This window comes from Oncorhynchus gorbuscha, linkage group LG17 (genome assembly GCF_021184085.1).
Source record: "Oncorhynchus gorbuscha isolate QuinsamMale2020 ecotype Even-year linkage group LG17, OgorEven_v1.0, whole genome shotgun sequence".
NCBI classification, from domain to species: Eukaryota; Metazoa; Chordata; class Actinopteri; order Salmoniformes; family Salmonidae; genus Oncorhynchus; species Oncorhynchus gorbuscha.
This window is the reverse complement of record NC_060189.1, coordinates 15,795,029-15,817,528: the sequence shown is the minus strand read 5'-3', so window position 1 is coordinate 15,817,528 and position 22,500 is coordinate 15,795,029. Positions and strand designations below refer to the sequence as shown.

The 22,500-nt window shown below is 44.7% G+C and overlaps 1 protein-coding gene across 5 annotated transcripts in view; it reads right to left on the bottom strand.

The window, feature by feature from the left end:
- Positions 1–6,577: 6,577 nt before the first annotated feature.
- Positions 6,578–22,500, bottom strand: part of LOC124001765 (estrogen-related receptor gamma-like) — a 323,078-nt gene continuing 307,155 nt past the window's right edge. For all 5 annotated transcript variants that reach the window (XM_046308812.1, XM_046308814.1, XM_046308813.1 and 2 more), the window contains one exon: positions 6,578–10,863. In XM_046308812.1, coding sequence (XP_046164768.1) covers positions 10,619–10,863 — 245 coding nt within the window. In that variant the 3' untranslated portion in view covers positions 6,578–10,618. The remainder of the gene's footprint in view (positions 10,864–22,500) is intronic.

Below are 22,500 nucleotides of genomic sequence, written 5' to 3'. Positions count from 1 at the left end.
CTCTGCAGCACTCTATCAATCAGGCCTTTATGGTAGAGTGGCCAGACGGAAGCCACTCCTCAGTAAAATGCACATAACAACCCTCTTGGAGTTTGCCAAAAGGCACCTAAAGGACTCAGACCATGAGAAACAAGATTCTAAGGTCTGATGAAACCAAGATTGAACTCTTTAGCCTGAATGCCAAGCGTCACATCTGGAGGAAACCTGGCACAGCTCATCACCTGTCACCATCCCTACGGTGAAGCATGGTGATGGCAGCATCATGCTGTGGGGATGTTTTTCAGTGGCAGGGACTGGGAGACTAGTCAGGATTGAGGGAAAGATGAATGGATCAAAGTACAGAGAGACCCTTGATGAAAACCTGCTCCAGAGCGCTCAGGACATCAGCCTGGGGCGAAGGTTCCCCTTCCAACAGAACAATGATCCTAAGCACACAGCCAAGACCACACAACAGTGGCTTCGAGACAAGTCTCTGAATGTCCTTGAGTGGCCCAGCCAGAGCCCGGACTTGAACCCAATCGAACATCACTGGAGAGACCTGAAAATAGCTTTGCAGCGACACTCCCCATCCAACCTGACAGAGCTTTAGAGGATTTGCAGAGAAGAATGGGAGAAACTCCCCAAATACAGGTGTGCCAAGCTTGTAGCGTCATACCCAAGAAGACTCGAGTCTGTAATCGCTGCCAAAGGTGCTTCAACAAAGTACTGAGTAAAAATATATATTAGATTTTTGTTTTTAATACATTTAAATACATTATTTAAAATGTGTTTTTTAACTGTTTTCACTTTCTCATTTTAGGCTATTGTGTGTAGATTGATGAGGAAAAAATACTATATTTAATCCATTTTAGAATAATGCTGTAATGTAACAAAATGTGGAAAAATGCCAGGGGTCTCTATACTTCCCGAATGCACTGTATTTTGTGTTCTGAAAGTTGAACTAAACCTTTGTGGCATTTATTAAGTTACTATATTCTTCATGAATGAAAGGGTGCATGTAGCAATAGCTGATTGCCCCTTTAAAATAGAAAAGTGAGTACTCCATGTTGACAGAATATAGCAGCATGCATACCAAAATGACTGCAATTACTCACAACCTTCTAAAGCCCTCAAACTCAACTCCGGACCTCGAAGCCAAACTCAACTCTTGACCTCGAAGCCAGTTCCACTGCATTTTTCATTGTTCTCCAATAATCAGAGACTGATTTAGACCTGGGACACCGGGTGTGTGCAATTAATTATCAGGTAGAACAGAAACCAACAGGCTCCAGACCTCGTAGGGTAAGAGTTGAGTACCCCTGTTCTAGAGGGATTGATTTTCAAAGCAACTATTTTTGTTACATCCATGAAAAGACTGTGATCATCCATGTGGGTTTAATGTCAACTTTACGTTTATGTGTAAGGGATTTCCTTCTCTTCTTCCGTAGAGGAGAGGCAGGAAGGATCGGAGGACCAATATGCGGCGTGGTAAGTGTCCATGGTTCTTTTAATAAGAAATACTACACATGAACACAACTGAAATACAAAAACAATAAATGTGGAACGAACGAAACCCAAAACAGTACCGTGTGGTGAAAAACACAGACACGGAAACAAACACCCACAAACAAACAGTGAAACCCAGGCTACCTAAGTATGATTCTCAATCAGAGACAACTAATGACACCTGATTGAGAACCATACTAGGCCGAAACATATAAATCCCCAAATCATAGAAAAACAAACATAGACTGCCCACCCCAAGTCACGCCCTGACCATACTAAATAATGACAAAACTAAGGAGATAAAGGTCAGAACGTGACAGTACCCCCCCCCCCTCCAAAGGTGCGGACTCTGGCCGCAAAACCTTAACCTATAGGGGAGGGTCTGGGTGGGCGTCTGTCCGTGGTGGCGGCTCTGGCGTGGGACGAGCACATCACTTCAACACAGTCTTTCTCCACCTCATTGTCCGCCTCCGTGGCATCGTAAACACGGCGGCCCTCTCCGCCGACCTCGGACAGGCGGGAGACTCCTGCAGCGCCGGACAGACAGGAACACCTGTAGGGAGGAGACAGAGAGACAGCCTGGTGCGTGGGGCTGCCACAGGACCCACCAGGCTGGGGATACCTCCAGGAGTCTTGGTGTTCGGAGGAGGCACCTGATGGACCGGGCTATGGGGGAGCACTAGAGCTCTGGTGCGCAGCCTTGGTACCACTCCCCCAGGCTGGATAACTACTCTAGCCCTGACCCTCCAGAGTGCAGGCACAGGTTGAACCGGGCTGTGGGTAAGCACGGGAGATCTAGTGCATACTACACGCACCTCTCCCTTAGGCTCCACTCCCACATTTGCCCAGCACGAGTGGAGCGCAGCCATAGGATGCATTGCACCCTCCCAGCGCCCCGGGAACTAATGACACCTGATTGAGAACCATACTAGACCGAAACATAGAAATCCCCAAATCATAGAAAAACAAACATAGACTGCCCACCCCAACTCACGCCCTGACCATACTAAATAATGACAAAACTAAGGAAATAAAGGTCAGAACGTGACATTATGTGACGCATGATGCAACCACAACCTCAACCTACAAATATCTAGGTGTCTGGCTGGACTGTAAACTCTCCTTCTCTCCTCCCATATTAAACATCTCCAATCCAAAATTAAATCTAGAATCGGCTTCCTATTTGGCAACAAAGCCTCCTTTACTCACGCCGCCAAACATACCCTCGTAAAACTGACTATCCTACCGATCCTTGACTTCGGCGATGTCATTTACAAAATCGCCTCCAACAATCTACTCAGCAAACTGGATGCAGTCTATCACAGTGCCATCTGTTTTGTCACCAAGGTCAGATATGCCACCCACCACTGTGACCTGTATGCTCTAGTTGGCTGGCCCTCGCTACATATTCATCGCCAAACCCACTGGCTCCAGGTCATCTATAAGTCTTTGCTAGGTAAAGCACCGCCTTATCATAGCTCACTGGTCACGATAACAACACCCACCCGTAGCACACGCTCCAGCAGGTATATCTCACTGGTCATCCCCAAAGCCAGCACCTCCTTTGGCCACCTTTCCTTGCAGGTCTCTTCTGCCAATGACTGGAACGAATTACAAAAATCGCTAAAGCTGGAGACTTATATTTCCCTCACTAACTTTAAACATCAGCTATCTGAGCAGCAGCTGTACATAGCCCATCTGTAAATAGCCCATCCAGTCTACCTACCTCATCCCCATATTGGGGCGGCAGGGTAGCCTAGTGGTTCGAGCATTGGACTAGTAACTGCAAGGTTGCAAGTTCAAACCCTGGAGCTGACAAGGTTCAAATCTGTCGTTCTGCCCCTGAACAGGCAGTTAACCCACTGTTCCTAGGCCGTCATTGAAAATAAGAATTTGTTCTTAACTGACTTGCCTAGTAAAATAAATGTTGTTTTTATTTACTTTTCTGCTCTTTTGCACACCAGTATTTCTACTTGCACTTCATCATCTGCTCATTTATCACTCCAGTATTAATCTGCTAAATTGTAATTACTTCGCTACTATGGCCTATTTATTTCCTTACCTCCTCACACCATTTGTACACACTGTATATAGTCTTTCTTTTTTTCTATTGTGTTATTGACTGTACGCGTGTTTATTCCACGTGTTTATTCCACGTGTTTATTCCAAGTGTAACTCTGTGTTGTCGTTTGTGTCACACTGCTTTGCTTTATCTTGGCCAGGTTGCAGTTGTAAATGAGAACTTGTTCCCAATTGGCCTACCTGGTTAAATAAAGGTGAAATAAACAAATAAATCAAACGCAATCACAATGAAAGTATTCAAAACTTCTGAATCGACCCATTTTGCACTTTGCAGTTTTAGTGTGTGTCATGTCCAGGCCTGGACATGTCCTTTACTGCTGTAAAGCAACACATTTCACTGTACCTATCTGGTGTTTGTGACAATAAAACAAGTCTTTATAAAATATATATATATGACAAAACAGCTACTACAGACTTCAAACAAATGTCTAATTAAAGTTGACAACATGGGGAGCCCTTATAAGGATAGTAAGTGTTCTGAATGCAGCAACATTTTCCTTAACATGGATTGTGGATTACTGATTATCCAAACAAATGTACACTAATGTACCCTGAAGGTTTACAACAAAAAATGCACTCTCTCTCTCGCGAGCCACACACACACACGCACACACACACACGCACACGCACACGCACACGCACACGCACACACACACACACACACACACACACACACACACACACACACACACACACACACACACACACACACACACACACACACACACACACACACACACTCAGGACTTCACACACATGTATCCGCTTATCAATTGATACCAGGCTGTGTATCCACACACATGCACTGTCCCCAAAAGTTATTTTTTGTAGGTTGGACTGCGCGTGTGTGTGTGTGTCTCTAGGGAAGGGTAGCTGGAAAGCCCATTACCACTGTGTGTGTGTGTAACCAGGCCTGTGAATCCCAGAAGAGGCCTAGCGTTGATACTGAGAGGGAAAATGGCTGCACTCAGTGACAAAACGGCATCAGTGCGAAGCAGCGCACATTAGCACCTCACAGATGACAGCACCCAAAACAGATATGGCACCCAAGGAGCCTGACCCCAATGGCACTGAAGGGCCAGAAATCACATCCCCCGCACAGCGAAACCACCCTGACCTGATAAAACACACAGTGAAATCACAATCGGAAGGGAATAGGGTTAACTCAAAGCTGCCTGCCTGTATAAGTTCCTTATGTTTTGAGATTTTATGTTATAGGTGTTCCGGGAGAGTTCAATTTGTTCAACAGAATACTCTAAATGTGTCTGGTGACATTTGAGTTACACAACACTAGTTTGTGTCTTGTAATTTTATTAGGATCCCTATTAGCTGTTGGAATAGCAGCAGCTACTCTTCCTGGGGTCTTACATTTGAGATATGAGGAATATGCTTTTATGGTTCCTTTCTTTATCATTATCTGCTACTCCCTGCCCCTTTTAGATTCCCTTAGATTCGGCCGGCCTTCCTAGCTCTAATGCATTGGGGGAAGAGAGAGAGAGAGAGGTGGGTGGAGAGAGGTAGAGGTGGAGAGAAAGATGGAGATAGAGTTGGAGAGAGAGGTGGAGAGAGAGAGGTGGGTCGAGAGAGAGAGAGAGAGGTGGAGAGAGAGAGGTGGGTCGAGAGAGAGAGAGAGAGAGAGAGAGAGAGAGAGAGAGAGAGAGAGAGAGAGAGAGAGAGAGAGAGAGAGAGAGGTAGAGAGAGAAGTGTAGAGAGAGGTGGAGAGAGAGGTGGATGGAGAGAGAGACGGAGAGAAAGATGGAGAGAGAGATGGAGAGAGAGTTGGAGAGAGAGGAGAGAGAGGTGGAGAGAGAGGTGGGTGGAGAGAGAGGTGGAGAGAAAAGTGGAGAGAGAGGTGGAGAAAGAGATGGAGAGAGAGGTGGAGAGAGAGTTGGAGAGAGAGAGAGGTGGAGAGAGAGACATGGGTGGAGAGAGAGAGGTGGAGAGAGGTGGAGAGCGAGATAGATGGGTGGAGAGAGAGGTGGAGAGAGGTGGAGAGAGAGAGAGATGGGTGGAGACAGAGATGGAGAGAGAGTTAGAGAGAGAGATGGAGGGAGATGGAGGGAGATAGGAGTAAAGAAATCGAAAGAGAGAAAGAGGATGAGAGAGATAGAGGGGGAGTTAAAATAGTCATTAGAGATGCACAGGAGGTCTTGGGGCGTTCCACAAGGTTAACGACAATGGCACTCAGCAGCTGAAATGCTCAAGTAGCTTTTATTGTATCATAATAATGAATCAATGGTATAAAGATAAAATAAAATAAATGAACTCTGAAGCCAAGCAGTAAAACATTTGTGCCGTGGCGTTCGTTGGCGACAAATAATAAAAAATATTTTTAAAATCTCTCCAGCACCATTGGGCCCTGCTCGGCTAATATCTACTGATGTCATCTTGTTGAAAAATATTTGCCTGGAGGTCAGTGCTCCCCGTTTGAAAGGCTTAAACGCTTCTGCTTCAGAACATTAAATATATGCCCACATTACTGCTGCTACGTATTAACAGAGCAGAGCTGGGGACAGAGGGCACATGGCTGAACGCCGGGGGTTTTAGTTGGAAGAGGGAGTGGAATAGTCCAAGCCGAAGAGAAGCAAGAGATCGATGTTCGATTGTTTTTGGTGTTAGACCTGCCAGCCTTCTTTCTCTTCCCCTTCCCTGGTCTTTCCCTCTCTGTCTCTCTCTCCTGGCGGACGGGGGAGTTTTTATTCCTCCTTCATCTCAGCTCTGTGGTTTATTGACTCTATTGTGAATACCAAGGGAGTATGGGACATCACTGAAACAGAGAGGACAAAGCCAACGACAGGAATAGCAGAACGAAAACTGAGGAGTTCCCACTGTTAGTGTGTGTGTGTGTGTGTGTGTGTGTGTGTGTGTGTGTGTGTGTGTGTGTGTGTGTGTGTGTGTGTGTGTGTGTGTGTGTGTGTGTGTGTGTGTGTGTGTGTGTGTGTGTGTGTGTGTGTGTGTGTGTGTGTGTGTGTGGTAAAGAAGCACTCGGTACCTACAGAAAGGTCAAACCTGGAAGCATGTTTTAATATTGCTCTACCGTTATCCTGAATGGCATGATGGGAGTAACACATCTGAACTGATCGTAGTTACAGAATCATAGGTCTCTCTTTTTGCATTGGACAATATATACAATGTCAAATAAATACATTTACACAAATGGACATATTGTTGGAGCACACTGTATGATACACACGTCACAAAAATATACAGGTAATCGTTAACTGATGTGGAGCACATCTAGAACTACGGACATGTCTCTCAAGGCGTCCCAGCAATTCCTGGTCGGAAAGATTTTTCAGATATTTTTTCATAATTTTAATCATATATTATTTTCTCCGTTTTCTTAACCTTTTCCCCCTCCCTCTATATTGTCATACATGTGCATGTCAGACAGCCAGGATATACCCTAAGCACACACGTGGTATGTATAAGCACACCTCGGCATAATTACCTACTTGACTAACACTCACTATTCTCCTTCACTTCTCATAAAAAATAGCAGTTGTTTGTACATGTTCATTTCTTTATTCCGTATCTTCTAATGATAAAATAGTCCAATAGATACAGCATTGATCTAATTCAAACACAAAGTGCAACGTCTGTCCGTCTGTCTGTTGCACAGTCATATTGCTTTAAATAACAACATCACGTTGGGAGAATAAACGCCCTCGTTCGTTATGGCTAAATTACTCTCCTCTCTCTCTCTCTCTCTCTTCAATATGATCCATGAAAGGTGTTGAAAGATACACAGCAAAACCTCAGTATGATTTAAGATGCTACAACTACGTGAGTAGGCCAACAATATATGTGCCCATAATTTACACAAGAGCAGTGTTGTTATGATAACTTTAATGTTTACTAAGAATATTGAATATTTAATGGTGTAGCTAATATGCTTAACCATGTCTTGAGACTGGAAGGTACAATGTTGAAGACTAAGCCTTTGACCTTATTCTATGGCAAGGTTGTGATTATTATTATTATGTTATTATTATGGTTTGTCAAATATTGTTCAACATCAAATTCAGCTCAGTTTAAGTCACCTCTGAGAGACGGTTGTGTTCTCTTTCAGCTCCTTTTATTGGCCAGTACATAGTATCGGTTTGAAAATGGACAAACAGTTGACAGAAACATCAACTAAAAACAGAAACAGACAGAGAAGAAGAAAACAGCTCTCTCCCAGGAGTTGTGTATGGAAATGATAGACGAGCCAACATGTTTCCCACAACAACTCTGACATTATTGTCTTCCTCATTAGTGAGTATAGAGAATTCAGGCCCAATACACAACTGCAGATAAAGTCAAACACCACTGCCAGATCATGCAGTATCTGAAGTGTTAAACATGTTCAAACTGACACACCAAGCTAGCTGCTGTTGACATGAAACCACACCTGGCCTTAAAATACAGCTTTAAAATTCAGAGTGAGTACATAAGTATCATTTCCTGTTATCTGCAATTGATTCAACTGGGACCTGCATTTGGGAAAGTACTTTCAGTTAAATACTTTCTCCAAATCATGCTCTATTCTTTATGTTTAGCCAATGATGAAAAGATGGTACAGTAGTTAACACATAGGACCAAGGAAGCAGATAAATTCATTAGAAACACAACCCCCCCATTAGTCCTAGAAAATAACAATATTTTCATCTTTCTTTTTTTCATTGCTTTTAGTAAACACACAACGTTAACCCCAAAACAAAACAAAAACATTTAAAAAAAAATGTTATTTCCCTTCGCAACCTCAAAGAGTTTAGATAATGTTACAACGTAGCTGTTTCTGAATGGAAAGCAGTATGTACAGTACAGCAAGTTATCAAAAAAAAGTCAGCTATCGTTCGGAAGTACTCACATGTGTTTTTCCTTGTATTTACTAAACCTAAGATATACAATGTTATTCTACAAGAAAGTTACACAAAGGATCCCTTTTGAAATAAGTTGTTTCTTCCATTAGATACTTGTTATCCTCTTCTACGCCAGTATAGGTTATTATGATGATGATGATATAGTCGTTTGATCTGTTGATCTAGCAGAACTAGCTAAATAGAAGAGCCTTGTTTCCTGGTGAGTCGGTAGGTATGTGAGAACACGCCGACCCTTATCTTCAGAGTATTTGATCTACTTCTACCCTGTGTCTAAAAAAGCGCACGCCACGAGCACTGGAACCACCACCAGAAAGTACACAACGATGACGTTGAGCGAAACAAAAGGGAAGAAACAAAAGCAACGAAAGAAAAGAAAGGGAGCGTTTTCAGAAAAAGCACAACAAACATGAAACACTGAGAGGCTGAACTACAATTTTTCATTTTTTTTTCCTTTTTTTTTCTTTTTATTCCGATAAAATGTATTAGATTAGAATTATAATCTGTTAATTTACAATATACAATGGTTAAGAAGGTTCAGAAAATACCCCTTACTAATAATACTGACATATTTGTTACAGAGAGTGACGTAGGTTACTTGATTTATCGTTTAGGTTCTCAACTGGAACCAGTTGCCATTTTATATTAGATTACGTCATAATCTAGATTTCGGATATTGGTGTTCTTAATCTGTTTACAAAAACCCTGGACCAAATCCCAACCTCATTCCTTCCTATGACCCAGTTGCAGTTTAGCTTTCCTAAATGCTAGTTTAGTATTATATCTTGGCTATAGATTACTGTTGTTGGTACAAGGGTGGTCTTCAGAGTCTAATGCATGAGTTATTTGCTTGCCTCCACATTCATGGTGCTTCTCTACCCTTGGGTTAGTTTGAGTCTAAGACTATGTCATCTAATAGCCTATGGCTAGCACAGAGAGAGAAGCTACACCTGGTAGAAATGTTAACATTTCCCAACGAAGACTGGCACAAACATTAATTGCATACATGTTAATATGCACCCTCATTTTAAATGACTATTGCTTGGAGAAGATCAAATTCGATCCATATATATATCTATATATATATTCATATATAATTGCTGAAAGTGGTAAAGCTGATAGAAATAAACATTTATTGATTGATTTCTTATTAACACAATATAAACTAAATAAAATAATCATAGACCATATATGATGACCGAACCATATACTTACACCATTATTCATTTAAATAAAAATAAGACCAAAAAAGTTGCAACAACCATAAATATGTCCCTTCAGCACTCCTGTACCTCTCATTCATATTGCATGAGTGACTAAAGCTTCACCATCTCCCTGAAAACAATAACAATCAAGCCACTACTTCTTGTCTGTAAAAACACTTTGGAAGACAACAGAAAGGGGTAAAGAGGAAGTCTAATATCTGTAAGTGATTCAAATGACAAACCCAAAGGGAAGGCTGGGGGTGATGACAACGATCTTATCGGCTGGCATGTGGGAACTTTGTGTGTGTTCTAACACTGTAGTTAAGCAGGCCAGACGGTGCCTCAGACTATCAGATGAGGTGTTTGGGGCTGATGGTTAAGTTTGCTGGACATCAACTGAATGGATCTCCATCCTTTGGCAGGGCAAGTCTCCTCTCCTCTTATCTTATCTTTGTCCATTTCTTCATGAAAATCATCAACAAAAAGTACTTGTTAATGTTCTTTTTTCTTCTGCAGTGCATGTCCTGTAAAAACTGGGAAACTGAGAAGAAGGAGCTTTACAGTCTATCTGCTGCTAAGACAACCAGAGCAGTGTCTCTCTCTCACTTTTCTTTTTTAAATTCCTCCTTTCAATATTTTTAGCAGTCAATAGTCAATAATCACATTGTTAATAATTCTTCTATGTATAAGTGACACGAGGTCGATAGTCAATAGTTTACAGTGCCATTGTTATGGTAGCTGGTTTATGACTTGGCTATAGTTTGTACACAGACGACCCTCCAGCAGAGATCTCGTCTCAGTGTCAGTGTCTCCCCTAATGCACGGAGGTCAGAGATTAAAGTTCAGAGGTTACTCCCACCGATCTTTCTCAGTGGGCGGCGAGTTTGGGAAATTCAGATGTCATGTGGGGTTTTGGGGGGGTCAATGGGAGGAGCCTGTGTGTGATTGACTGACATTTCGGAGTTGGTGGACGTGGTTGGCCAATCAGACCTTGGCCTCCAGCAGTTCCAGGAAGAGTTTGTGCATGGGGACCTTGCCATCCTGCTTGATGCTGTAGAAGTGCTGCACAGCCTTGGTGGAGGTCTGGCGGAGCAGGGGCAGGGTCATCAGCAGCTTGCCTGCCCGACGAGGGTCCTCCGGGTGCTGGCCTGCCTCGTAGTCCTGCAGGGCCTCGTGGAGCACATCCTGGAGCTTCTGCACCGCCTCCACATCCTCTACGTGCATGGAGTCTACAGGGGGAGAGAGGGAGGGAGAAGAGGGAGGGGGGTGGAAAGGATGGAGATGTTAATCTTCACACATACTGCCTGACCCCATATCATTACCTCATTACATACTACCTCACCTTAACATCTGCACCACAGGTAACTTCCATAAACACCAAATTGAGACTCTGTATGCAGAATTCTGCAAAAACATCCTCTGTGTACAATGTAAAATAGCAAATAATACACGCAGAGCAGAATTTGGCCGATACCCACTACAAAATCCAGAAAAGAGCAGGTAAATTCTACAACCACCTAAAAAGAGGCGATTCCCAAACCTTCCATAACAAAGACATCACCTACAGAGATATGAACCTGGAGAAGAGTCCCCTAAGCAAGTTGGTCCTGGGGCTCTGTGGCGTCTGTTTGTGTTTGTGAACAGACACAGGACAGAAATACAATTAGACCCAACCAAATCATGAGAAAACAAAAAGATAATTACTTGACACATTGGAAAGAATTTATAAAAGAACTGAGCAAACTAGAATGCTATTTGGCCCTAAACTGAGAGTACACAGTGGCAGAATACCTGACCACTCTGACTGACACAAATTTAAAGGACTGCTTTGACTATGTACAGACTCAGTGAGCATAGCCTTGCTATTGAGAAAGGCCGCGGTAGGCAGACCTGGCTCTCAAGAGAAAACAGGCTATTTGCACACTGCCAACAAAATGAGGTGGAAACTGAGCTGCACTTCGTAACCTTCTGCCAAAAGTATGAACATATTAAAATTATTATTATATTATTGTCTTGGCAATGTAAACATACTGTATGTTTCCCATGCCAATAAAGCCCTTTGAATTGAATTGAGAGCGACAGTGAGACAGAGAAAGAGAGAGAGAAAGAGAGAGAGGGGAGAGAGAGTGAGAGAGACAGTGAGAGAGAGAAACAGAGAGAGAGAGAGAGAGAAACAGAGAGAGAGAGAGAGAGAGAGAGAGAGAGGGGGAGAGAAAGTGAGAGAGACAGTGAGAGAGAGAGAAACAGAGAGAGAGAGAGAGAGAGAGAGAGAGAGAGAGAAACAGAGAGAGAGAGAGAGAGACAGAGAGACAGAGAGCAGACCCCACAGAGCCCCAGGACAGCAAGAGCAACACAATTAGACCCAACCAAATCATGAGAAAACAAAAAGATAATTACTTGACACATAGGGGAGAATTTACCAAACATTGCTTTGGCAATGTAAACATAAAGCCCTTTGAATTCAATGTAATTGAATTGAGAGAGAGAGAGCGAGAGAGGGAGACAGAGAGACCGACACAGAGAGACTCCCCAGCCTGGCCTGTTTGTATTGTCTGTCTCAGGATGTCAAACAGTCATTAGCTTACTTATTGGGTACTAGAGTATTTATGAGCACTGTGGCTGGGTGTGGCACTACTCCAGTCCTACACAGTACATCTGGAGCGGCCCAGTACATTTATGGGGCCAAGCTTTCTGCCATCCAGGACCTCTATACCAGACGGTGTAAGAGGAAGGCCCTACAAATTGTCAAAGACTCCAGCCACCCAAGTCATAGATTGTTCTCTCTGCTACCGCAACGCAAGCGGTACCGGAGCACCAACTCTAGGTCCAAGAGGCTTCTCAACACCTTCTAACTCCCAAGCCATAAGACTCTTGAACAGCTAATCAAATGGCTGTCCAGACTATTTACATTGCCCCCCCCCTTCACGCTGCTGCAATTCTCTGTTTATTATCTATCCATAGTCACGTTAACTCTACCTACATGTACATATGACCTCAACTACCTCGACTCACCAGAGCCCTCGCACATTGACTCTGTACCGGTACCCCCTGTATATAGCCTCCACATTGACTCTGTACCGGTACCCCCTGTATATAGCCTCCACATTGACTCTGTACCGGTACCCCCTGTATATAGCCTCCACAATGACTCTGTACCGGTACCCCCTGTATATAGCCTCCACATTGACTCTGTACCGGTACCCCCTGTATATAGCCTCCACATTGACTCTGTACCGGTACCCCCTGTATATAGCCTCCATATTGACTCTGTACCGGTACCCCCTGTATATAGCCTCCACATTGACTCTGTACCGGTACCTCTTGTATATAGCCTCCACATTGACTCTGTACCGGTACCCCCTGTATATAGCCTCCACATTGACTCTGTACCGGTACCCCCTGTATATAGCCTCCACATTGACTCTGTACCGGTACCTCCTGTATATAGCCTCCACATTGACTCTGTACCGGTACCCCCTGTATATAGCCTCCACATTGACTCTGTACCGGTACCCCCTGTATATAGCCTCCACATTGACTCTGTACCGGTACCCCCTGTATATTACCTCACTATTGTCATTTTACTGCTGCTCTATAATTATTTGTTACTTTTATATATATATATTTTTTAAACTTATCTATAAACTTATCAATTCAATTCAATTCAAGGGCTTTATTGACATGGGAAACATGTGTTAACATTGCCAAAGCAAGTGAGGTAGATAATATATAAAGTGAATATATAAAGTGAAATAAACAATACAAAATGAACAGTAAACATTACACATACAGAAGTTTCAAAACAATAAAGACATTACAAATGTCATGTTAAATATATACAGTGTATTAACAATGTGCAAATGGTAAAGGACACACAATAAAATAAATAAGCATAAATATAGGTTGTATTTACAATGGTGTTTGTTCTTCACTGGTTGCTCTTTTCTCGTGGCAACAGGTCACAAATCTTGCTGCTGTGATGCACACTGCTATTTCACCCAGTAGATATGGGAGTTTTTCAAAATTGGATTTGTTTTCAAATTCTTTGTGGATCTGTGTAATCAGAGGGAAATATATCTCTCTAATATGGTCATACATTGGGCAGGAGGTTAGGAAGTGCAGCTCAGTTTCCACCTCATTTTGTGGGCAGTGAGCACACGGCAGCGTAGCCTGGTGGTTAGAGCGTTGGACTAGTAACCGGAAGGTTGCAAGTCCTGAGCTGCCAAGGTACAAATCTGCCGTTCTGCCCCTGAACAGGCAGTTAACCCACTGTTCCTAGGCCGTCATTGAAAATGATAAATTGTTCTTAACTGACTTGCCTAGTTAAATAAAGGTAAAATAAAAAATAACCTGTCTTCTCTTGAGAGCCATGTCTGCCTACGGCGGCCTTTCCCAATTGCAAGGCTATGCTCACTGAGTCTGTACATAGTCAAAGCTTTCCTTAATTTTGAGTCAGTCACAGTGGTCAGGTATTCTGCCACTATGTACTCTCTGTTTAGGGCCAAATAGCATTCTAGTTTGCTCTGTTTTTTTGTTAATTCTTTCCAATGTGTTAAGTAATTATCTTTTTGTTTTCTCATGATTTGGTTGGTCTAATTGTGCTCTCTCTCTCTGTCTCACTGTCTCTCTCACTGTCTCTCCCCTCTCTCTCTGTCTGTAACTTTCTCTCTGTATCTCTCTGTTTCTCTCTCTCTCACTGTCTCTCTCTGTCTCACTGGCTCTCACTCGCTCTCCCCTCTCTCTCTGTCTCTGTAACTTTCTCTCTGTATCTCTCTGTTTCTCTCTCTGTGTTTCTCTCTCTCTCACTGTCTCTCACTCGCTCTCCCCTCTCTCTCTGTCTCTGTAACTTTCTCTCTGTATCTCTGTTTCTCTCTCTCTGTTTCTCTCTCTCTCTCACTGTCTCACTGTCTCTCACTCTCTCTCCCCTCTCTCTCTGTCTCTCTCTCTCCCCTCTCTCTCTGTCTCTCTCTCTCTCACTGTCTCACTGTCTCTCTCACTCTCTCTCCCCTCTCTCTCTGTCTCTCTCTCTCCCCTCTCTCTCTCTCCCCTCTCTCTCTGTCTCTCTCTTCCCCTCTCTCTCTGTCTCTGTAACTTTCTCTCTGTGTCTCTCTGTTTCTCTCACTGTCTCTCTCACTTTCTCTCCCCTCTCTCTCTGTCTCTCTCTCTCTCACTGTCTCACTGTCTCTCTCACTCTCTCTCCCCTCTCTCTCTGTCTCTCTCTCTCCCCTCTCTCTCTCTCCCCTCTCTCTCTGTCTCTCTCTTCCCCTCTCTCTCTGTCTCTGTAACTTTCTCTCTGTGTCTCTCTGTTTCTCTCTCTCACTCTCTCACTGTCTCTCTCACTTTCTCTCCCCTCTCTCTCTGTCTCTCTCTCTTCCTCTGTCTCACTGTCGCGCTCACATCACACCGGCCTATCAATGGAACATACATGTTAAATAATAATCACAGGTCAACTAACTAGATCACACAGACCAGACAGCACATATCTCCCCTCTCTCTCTAGTGAAATAGATAATAAACAAAAGTGAAATAAACAATCAAATATGAACAGTAAACATTACACTCACAAACATTTCAAAGGAATACAGACATTTAAAATGTCATATTACAACTATGTACAGTGTTATATTGATGTGCAAATAGTTAAAAAATAAATAAACAAATATGGGTTGCAGTTGTTCTTCCAATCTTGCTGCTGTGATGGTCATACATTTGTCAGTAGGTTAGGAAGTGCATTGTCAAAGCTTTCCTTTATTTTGGGTCAGTCAGAGTGGTCAAGTATTCTGCCACGTGTACTCTCTGTTTTGGGGCAAATAACATTCCACTTTGCTCTGTTTTTTGGTAAATACTTTCCAACGTGTCACGTAATCAGACTCTGCATGCAGAGTCTCAATTTTGTGTTTGTCCCGTTTTGTAATTTCTTGGTTGGTGAGCAGACCAGACCTCACAACCATAAAGGACAATGGATTCTATAACTGATTCAAGTATCCTAATTCGAAGATCTTAATTTCGGATGTCAAATTTTTTGTCCGTTTTGATGGCATAGAAGGCCCTTCTTGCCTTGTCTCTCAGATCGTTCACAGCTTTGTGGAAGTTACCTGTGGCGTTGATGTTTTTTGTGTGCTTTAGGGCAACGGTGTCTAGATGGAACAGGTCTGAAAGAATCTGTGCAGAAGATCTATATGCTGCTGTAGGCCCTCCTTGGAAATTTGACTTCAGATTCTAGTAGGGTGAGGTCTAGTAGGGTGCTGCAGACTGTTCTAGTGCCCTCGCCAATTTGTTGATATATATGCTGAAGAGAGTGGGGCTCAAGCTGCATCCCTTTCTGATCCCTGTCTCACCCCACAGCCCTGACGAAAGAAATGTGTGTTTTTTGCCAATTTTACCTGGACACTTTTTGTTTGTGTACATGGATTTAATAATGTCGTATGTTTTTCCCCAGCACCGTTTTTAAAAATCAATTTGCTCAGTACATTGTTTTCACTGAGGAAATGTTCTGCTGTTAATGACAATGCAGAGGATTTTCCCAAGGTTGCTGTTGACACATATCCCACATTAGTTATTGCGGTCAAATTTGTCTCCACTTTTGTAGATTGGGGTGGTCAGTCCTTGGTTCCAAATATTGGGGAAGATGCCAGAGCTAAGGATGAAAATAATTTAAGTATAGCCAATTGGAATTTTAGGATTCCATCAACACCACAGGCCTTTTTGGGTTGGAGGGTTTATATTTTGTCCTGTAGTTCATTAAATGTAATTGGAGAATCCAGTGGGTTCTGGTAGTCTTTAATAGCTGATTCCAATCATTTGAATTGATCATGTATATGTGTTTGCTTATTCTTCCTTGATATAAAGTCCAAAAGATTTGACAAGTGGTTTACCCATACAGTACATCTCCATTTGGATAGATAACTCTTTGTGTTGTTGTTTGTTTAGTGTTTTCCAGATTCTACATTCTATGATTCTATGATTCTAGATTCTATGATTCTAGATTCTATGGATACTTCAATTACATTGAGCTGATTTCTGACATGCTGTTCCTTCTTTTTGCGTAGTGTATTTCTGTATTGTTTTAGTGATTCACCATAGTGTGAGGCTCAGGTTTTCTGGGTCTTTGGTTGGATATGTTTTAAAATGTCTTTCTTAGATTTTTGCATTCTTCATCACACCATTTGTCATTGTTTTACATTTTCTTAAGTTGTCTGATAGGGAAGCTGAAAGGTCAAATGTATTGTTTAGGCTTTTTACTGACAAGTTTACACCTTCACTATTACAGTGCAATGTTTTGTCCAGGGTGTTGTCTAAAAGGGAATTAATTTGTTGTTGCCTAATTGTTTTTTGTTAGGTTTCTACACTACTTTCCTTCTACAGGAAAACTTTCTATAGAATTTCTTAATTTTGTGCAGTTCCTTTGGCTTTGATTCCTCATGATTGAGTGTTGCTCTGTTCAAGTAAACTGTGATTTTGCTGTGGTCTGATAGGGGTGTCAGTGGGCTGACTGTGAACGCTCTGAGAGACTCTGGGTAGAGGTCAGTGATAAAGTAATCTACAGTACTACTGCCAAGGTATGAGCTGTAGGTTTCCCTACCATAGGAGTCCCCTCTAAGCCGACTATTGACTATGTACATACATACCCAGCATGCGATAGAACTGAAGAAGTTGTGACCCGTTTTTGCTGGGTATTTTGTCATAGTTCGGTCTAGGGGAGTGTATTTGGGAGGGAATGCTGTCACCTCCAGGTAGGTGTTTGTCCCCCTGTGTGCTGAGAGTGTCAGGTTCTTGTCCTGGCATTTAGGTCACCACAGTCTAGTACATGTCCCTGAGGCTGGAAACGGTTCATCTCCCGCTCTAGGATGGAGAAGCTGTCTTCGTTAAAGTATTGGGATTCTATTGGGGGGATAAAGGTAGCACACATCTTGCAATAATATCCTTATTCATTTCTTGTCGCATGTAAAATGTTCCTGTTTTGACTAATTGAATAGAGTGGGTTAGGTCTGCTCTATATAAAATGAGCATTCCTCCTGAGTTTCTTCCCTGCTTCACACCTGGTAGTTTAGTGGATGGGACTACCAGCTCTCTGTAACCTAGAGGGCAACCAGTGGGTCTGTCTTCTCTATACCACCCACCTGGTAGTTTGGTGGATGGGACTACCAGCTCTCTGTAACCTAGAGGGGAATCAGTGGGTCTGTCTTCTCTATACCACCCACCTGGTAGTTTGGTGGATGGGACTACCAGTTCTCTGTAACCTAGAGGGCAACCAGTGGGTCTGTCTCCTCTATACCACCCACCTGGTAGTTTGGTGGATGGGACTACCAGCTCTCTGTAACCTAGAGGGCAACCAGTGGGTCTGTCTCCTCTATACCACCCACCTGGTAGTTTGGTGGATGGGACTACCAGCTCTCTGTAACCTAGAGGGCAACCAGTGGGTCTGTCTCCTCTATACCAGGTTTCTTATAGGATGGCAATGTCTGTATTTCCGACTTCTTTGATGAAGTCCAGGTTCCTGCTCTTTAGGCCAAAGGCAGATGACCTCAGACCTTATATATTCCAGGATGAGATAGTAAAAGCTTTGTGTTCCATAGTGTGTTGATGTGAATTTAGTTAAATTCTCTAAACCCCACCACACGTACACACACCAACACACACAGCTCGCTCCAAAGACACGTTCAGATGTTCATGCTTCTGCGTTTGGGTCAATACTCAATAACCCTTGTGTGTGTGTGTGTGTCTGATCCAGGATGCTCTTAGTCATCCGCACAGGGGCTTTGGCAGTGTGTGAGTGTGAGTGTGTATGAGTCAGTGTGTGACAGGGACTTTGGCAGTGTGTGAGTGTGAGTGTGTATGAGTCAGTGTGTGACAGGCACTTTGGCAGTATGTGAGTGTGTATGAGTGAGTGTGTGACAGGGACTTTGGCAGTGTGTGAGTGTGTATGAGTGAGTGTGTGACAGGGACTTTGGCAGTGTGTGAGTATGAGTGTGTATGAGTGAGTGTGTGACAGGGACTTTGGCAGTGTGTGAGTATGAGTGTGTATGAGTGAGTGTGTGACAGGGACTTTGGCCATTGAAAAGTGACCTGTGATCCGACAGGAGCCCCCGGCAGAAAACAGAGCCAGCAGCACTAACTATCACACACACCTTTACTATGCTGCAGAGCCAGCAGCACTAACTATCACACACACACACACACACACACACACACACACACACACACACACACACACACACACACACACACACACACACACACACACACACACACACACACACACACACACACACACACACACACACACACACACACACACACACACACACACACACACACACACACACACACACACACACACAGGCTCAGAGAGATACATGTGCAGTTGTACACTCTATTCTAACTGTTTCTAAAATATTACACACACCATGTATTTAACTACACAACCTCCACAAATTATACACGAGTATGTATTCCTTACTGTATCTATTTCCTATAGAAAGGCTCAGGCAACAATAAAGGGTCGCTAGAACGTTGTGGAGCTGTACATTCTTTAACTTATTCCATAATTCATTTACAACATAGTAGCTGTTTTTTGTCAGTAAAACACTATCCTCCTAATCAAAACATTTGCAACCATTTTCTAAGGAAGTAAGTCCACTGCTGTTAGATAAAATGCCACGCAGAGTAAGACTAGAGAATCAATGAGAACTCAATTAACTCTTAAGGTGACAGGAGACTTAATGTGATTTGGCTGTTAGTTAAATGAGAATGCTAGTCAAACATTGTGTGAATAACATCTGTTTCTTACCTTCATAGGAAAGATATACACTTCTCCCAGAGTGCTTGACAATTATAGAAGCAAGTAGATATTATTATCTGTGTGTGTGTGTGTGTGTGTGTGTGTGTGTGTGTGTGTGTGTGTGTGTGTGTGTGTGTGTGTGTGTGTGTGTGTGTGTGTGTGTGTGTGTGTGTGTGTGTGTGTGTGTGTGTGTGTGTGTGTGTGTGTGTGTGTGTGTGTGTGTGTGTGTGTGTGAACATTGGCAGGAAAAACTATGTTCTTTAAGAGTATGTTTCTAATGAGCAGTGGGTTAAACAGGGACTGCTAAAACCCCCATACACACATGCACACACCTTAACATGTGAATCACGTTCAGTAGCATTCTTAAGGATTCCCATTAATGCAGACGATTAGCTTACAAGGAATTAATTAATTGTCCCTGCCCTTCAAAATGCTAACGTTAGCTTTCTGTTGTTCTTGCCCTGGGCACTGGCTCACAATGCATCCATCCCAAAACTGATAGAAATACATTAATATAGTAATTAATTAAGGACTAAATAGTAATTGTTACTCAAACCTTATAGTTTTGATCATAAACTTGTCTGCATCACTTCTCGATTAGTTCCTGTCCTCTCACATCATTGGCAGACATCTCCAACAGTAACCATTTAGCAGATGTTTTTATCTCAAGTGTCCTACAGTTAACATATAATGAATATTCACAATGTGGGCAGGAATCTGATACACACACATCCACTCCTGTAAAAGTGCAGCTGGAACTGAACTGCTGTGAAGGACTCCAGCTGCTATCAGTCATTAAAAAACACATTTTTCTAAAGATACACAATGCCCAAGTCCTCTCTGGGGTGCACTTTCTGTCAGAAGGGCTGGCACGGGCTCGTTTTCTCCCACTTTTTCCCCACTTGCCAAATAGTGAGTCGTCATCCCACCGCCAGCAGAAGCAATCTGCTCTTTCATTTTTCAGCGTGGCTGGCCCGGCCTGAGATTGATCGGCACATATGGCCCCAGAAAACAAACTGTCAATACGTTGAGCGCTGGAGAATTTCAACAAATACCCGCCTGCACATTGTGTCCCATTTAACACGTTCTATTGACCGTTTCCTTCTTTTCATTAAAGGGAAACCTGCTGGCCGGAAACCAAGATACAGTTCAAAGATGGGGTCACCGAGGGAGGGGGGGGGGTTCACAACTTATTTAACAGGCATCTGAGGAGAACACTATGCTAATTGTAAAAGTGGCATCCAATACTTCGCTTCAGGGAGATGGTGGGGGATAGCGAGTTTATGTGTCCGCACACGTGCATGTGTGTGTCAGTGTCTCAATGTGTGTGTCTACGAGAGAGGATATTATTGAGTTTGTGTGTGTGTCTGTGTCTCAATGTGTGTGTCTACTAGAGAGGATATTATTGAGTTTGTGTGTGTGTCTGCTATGGGGCTGTATTTAAATCACCTCTTTGATGGTGATTCTCTTATTAGTCTCATGGGAGGAGAGGAGGAGGTGGGGGAGGAGGAGAGGAGGAGGAGGTGGGGGAGGAGGAGGGAGGAGGAGAGGAGGTGGGGAGGAGGTGGAGGGGAAGAGGAGAATAGGTGGAGGGGAGGAGGAGGAGGAGAGGAGGAGGAGGGGAGGAGGAGGGGGCGGAGGGAGAGGAGGAGGAGGAGGCGGAGAGGAGGGGGCGGAGGAGAGGAGGAGGAGGCGGAGAGGAGGGGGCGGAGGAGGGGAGGAGGAGGGGAAGAGGAGAATAGGTGGAGGGGAGGAGGAGGAGGACGAGGGGAGGAGGTGGGGAGAGGAGGAGAGGAGGAGGAGAGGAGGAGGTGGGGAGAGGAGGAGAGGAGGAGGAGAGGAGGACGAGGGGGGAGGAGGTGGGGAGAGGAGGAGAGGAGGACGAGGGGAGGAGGTGGGGAGAGGAGGAGAGGAGGAGGAGGGGAGGAGGTGTGGGGAGGAGGAGAGGAGGAGGAGGGGAATAGGAGAATAGGTGGAGAGGAGGAGGTGGAGGGGAGGAGGAGGAGGAGAGGAGGAGGAGGGGAGGAGGAGGGGGAGGAGGAGAGGAGGAGGGCGAGAGGAGGGGAAGAGGTCGGGGGAGGAGGAGAGAAGGACGAGGGGAGGAGGTGGGGAGCGGAGGAGAGGAGGAGGAGGGGAGGAGGTGTGGGGATGAGGAGAAGAGGAGGAGAGGAGGAGGAGGGGAGGAGATGGGGGGAGAGTAGGAGGAGGAGTTGTGGGGAGGAGGAGGGGAGGATGAGGAGGGGAGGAGGTGGGGGAGAGTAGGAGGAGGATGTGTGGGGAGGAGGAGGGGAGGATGAGGAGGGGGAGGTGGGGGGAAGGAGGGGAGGAGGTGGTGGGGAGGAGGAGAGGAGGAGGAGGAGGAGAGGAGGAGGAGGAGGGGAGGGAGAGAGGAGGAGGAGGAGGGGAGGAGGTTGAGGGGAGGATGGGGGGAGGAGGAGAGGAGGAGGGGAGGAAGTGGGGGGAGGAGGAGAGGAGGAGGAGGTGGGGAGGAGGTGGAGGGGAAGAGGAGAATAGGTGGAGGGGGGAGGAGGAGGAGGAGAGGAGGTGGAGGGGAGGAGGAGGAGGAGAGGAGGTGGGGAGGAGGTGGAGGGGAAGAGGAGAATAGGTGGAGGGGAGAAGGGGGAGGGGAGGTGGGGAAAAGGTGGAGGGGAAGAGGAGAATAGGTGGAGGGGAGGAGGAGGAGGAGAGGAGGAGGAGGGGAGGAGGAGAGGAGGAGGAGGAGGAGGGGAGGAGGTTGAGGGGAGGAGGTGGGGGAGGAGGAGAGGAGGAGGAGGGGAGGAGGTGGGGGGGAGGAGGAGAGGAGGAGGAGGGGAGGAGGGGAGGTGGAGGGGAGCAGGTGGGGGGAGGAGGAGGAGAGGAGGTGGGGAGGAGGTGGAGGGGAAGAGGAGAATAGGAGGAGGGGAAGAGGAGGAGGGGAGCAGGTGTAGGGGAAGAGGAGAATAGGTGGAGGGGAGGTGGAGATGGGGAGGAGGAGGGGAGCAGGTGGGGGGAGAGGAGGAGGAGAGGAGGTGGAGGGGAAGATGAGAATAGGTGGAGGGGGAGGAGGAGGGGAGGTGGTGTGGGGGGGGGAGGAGGAGGAGGTGTG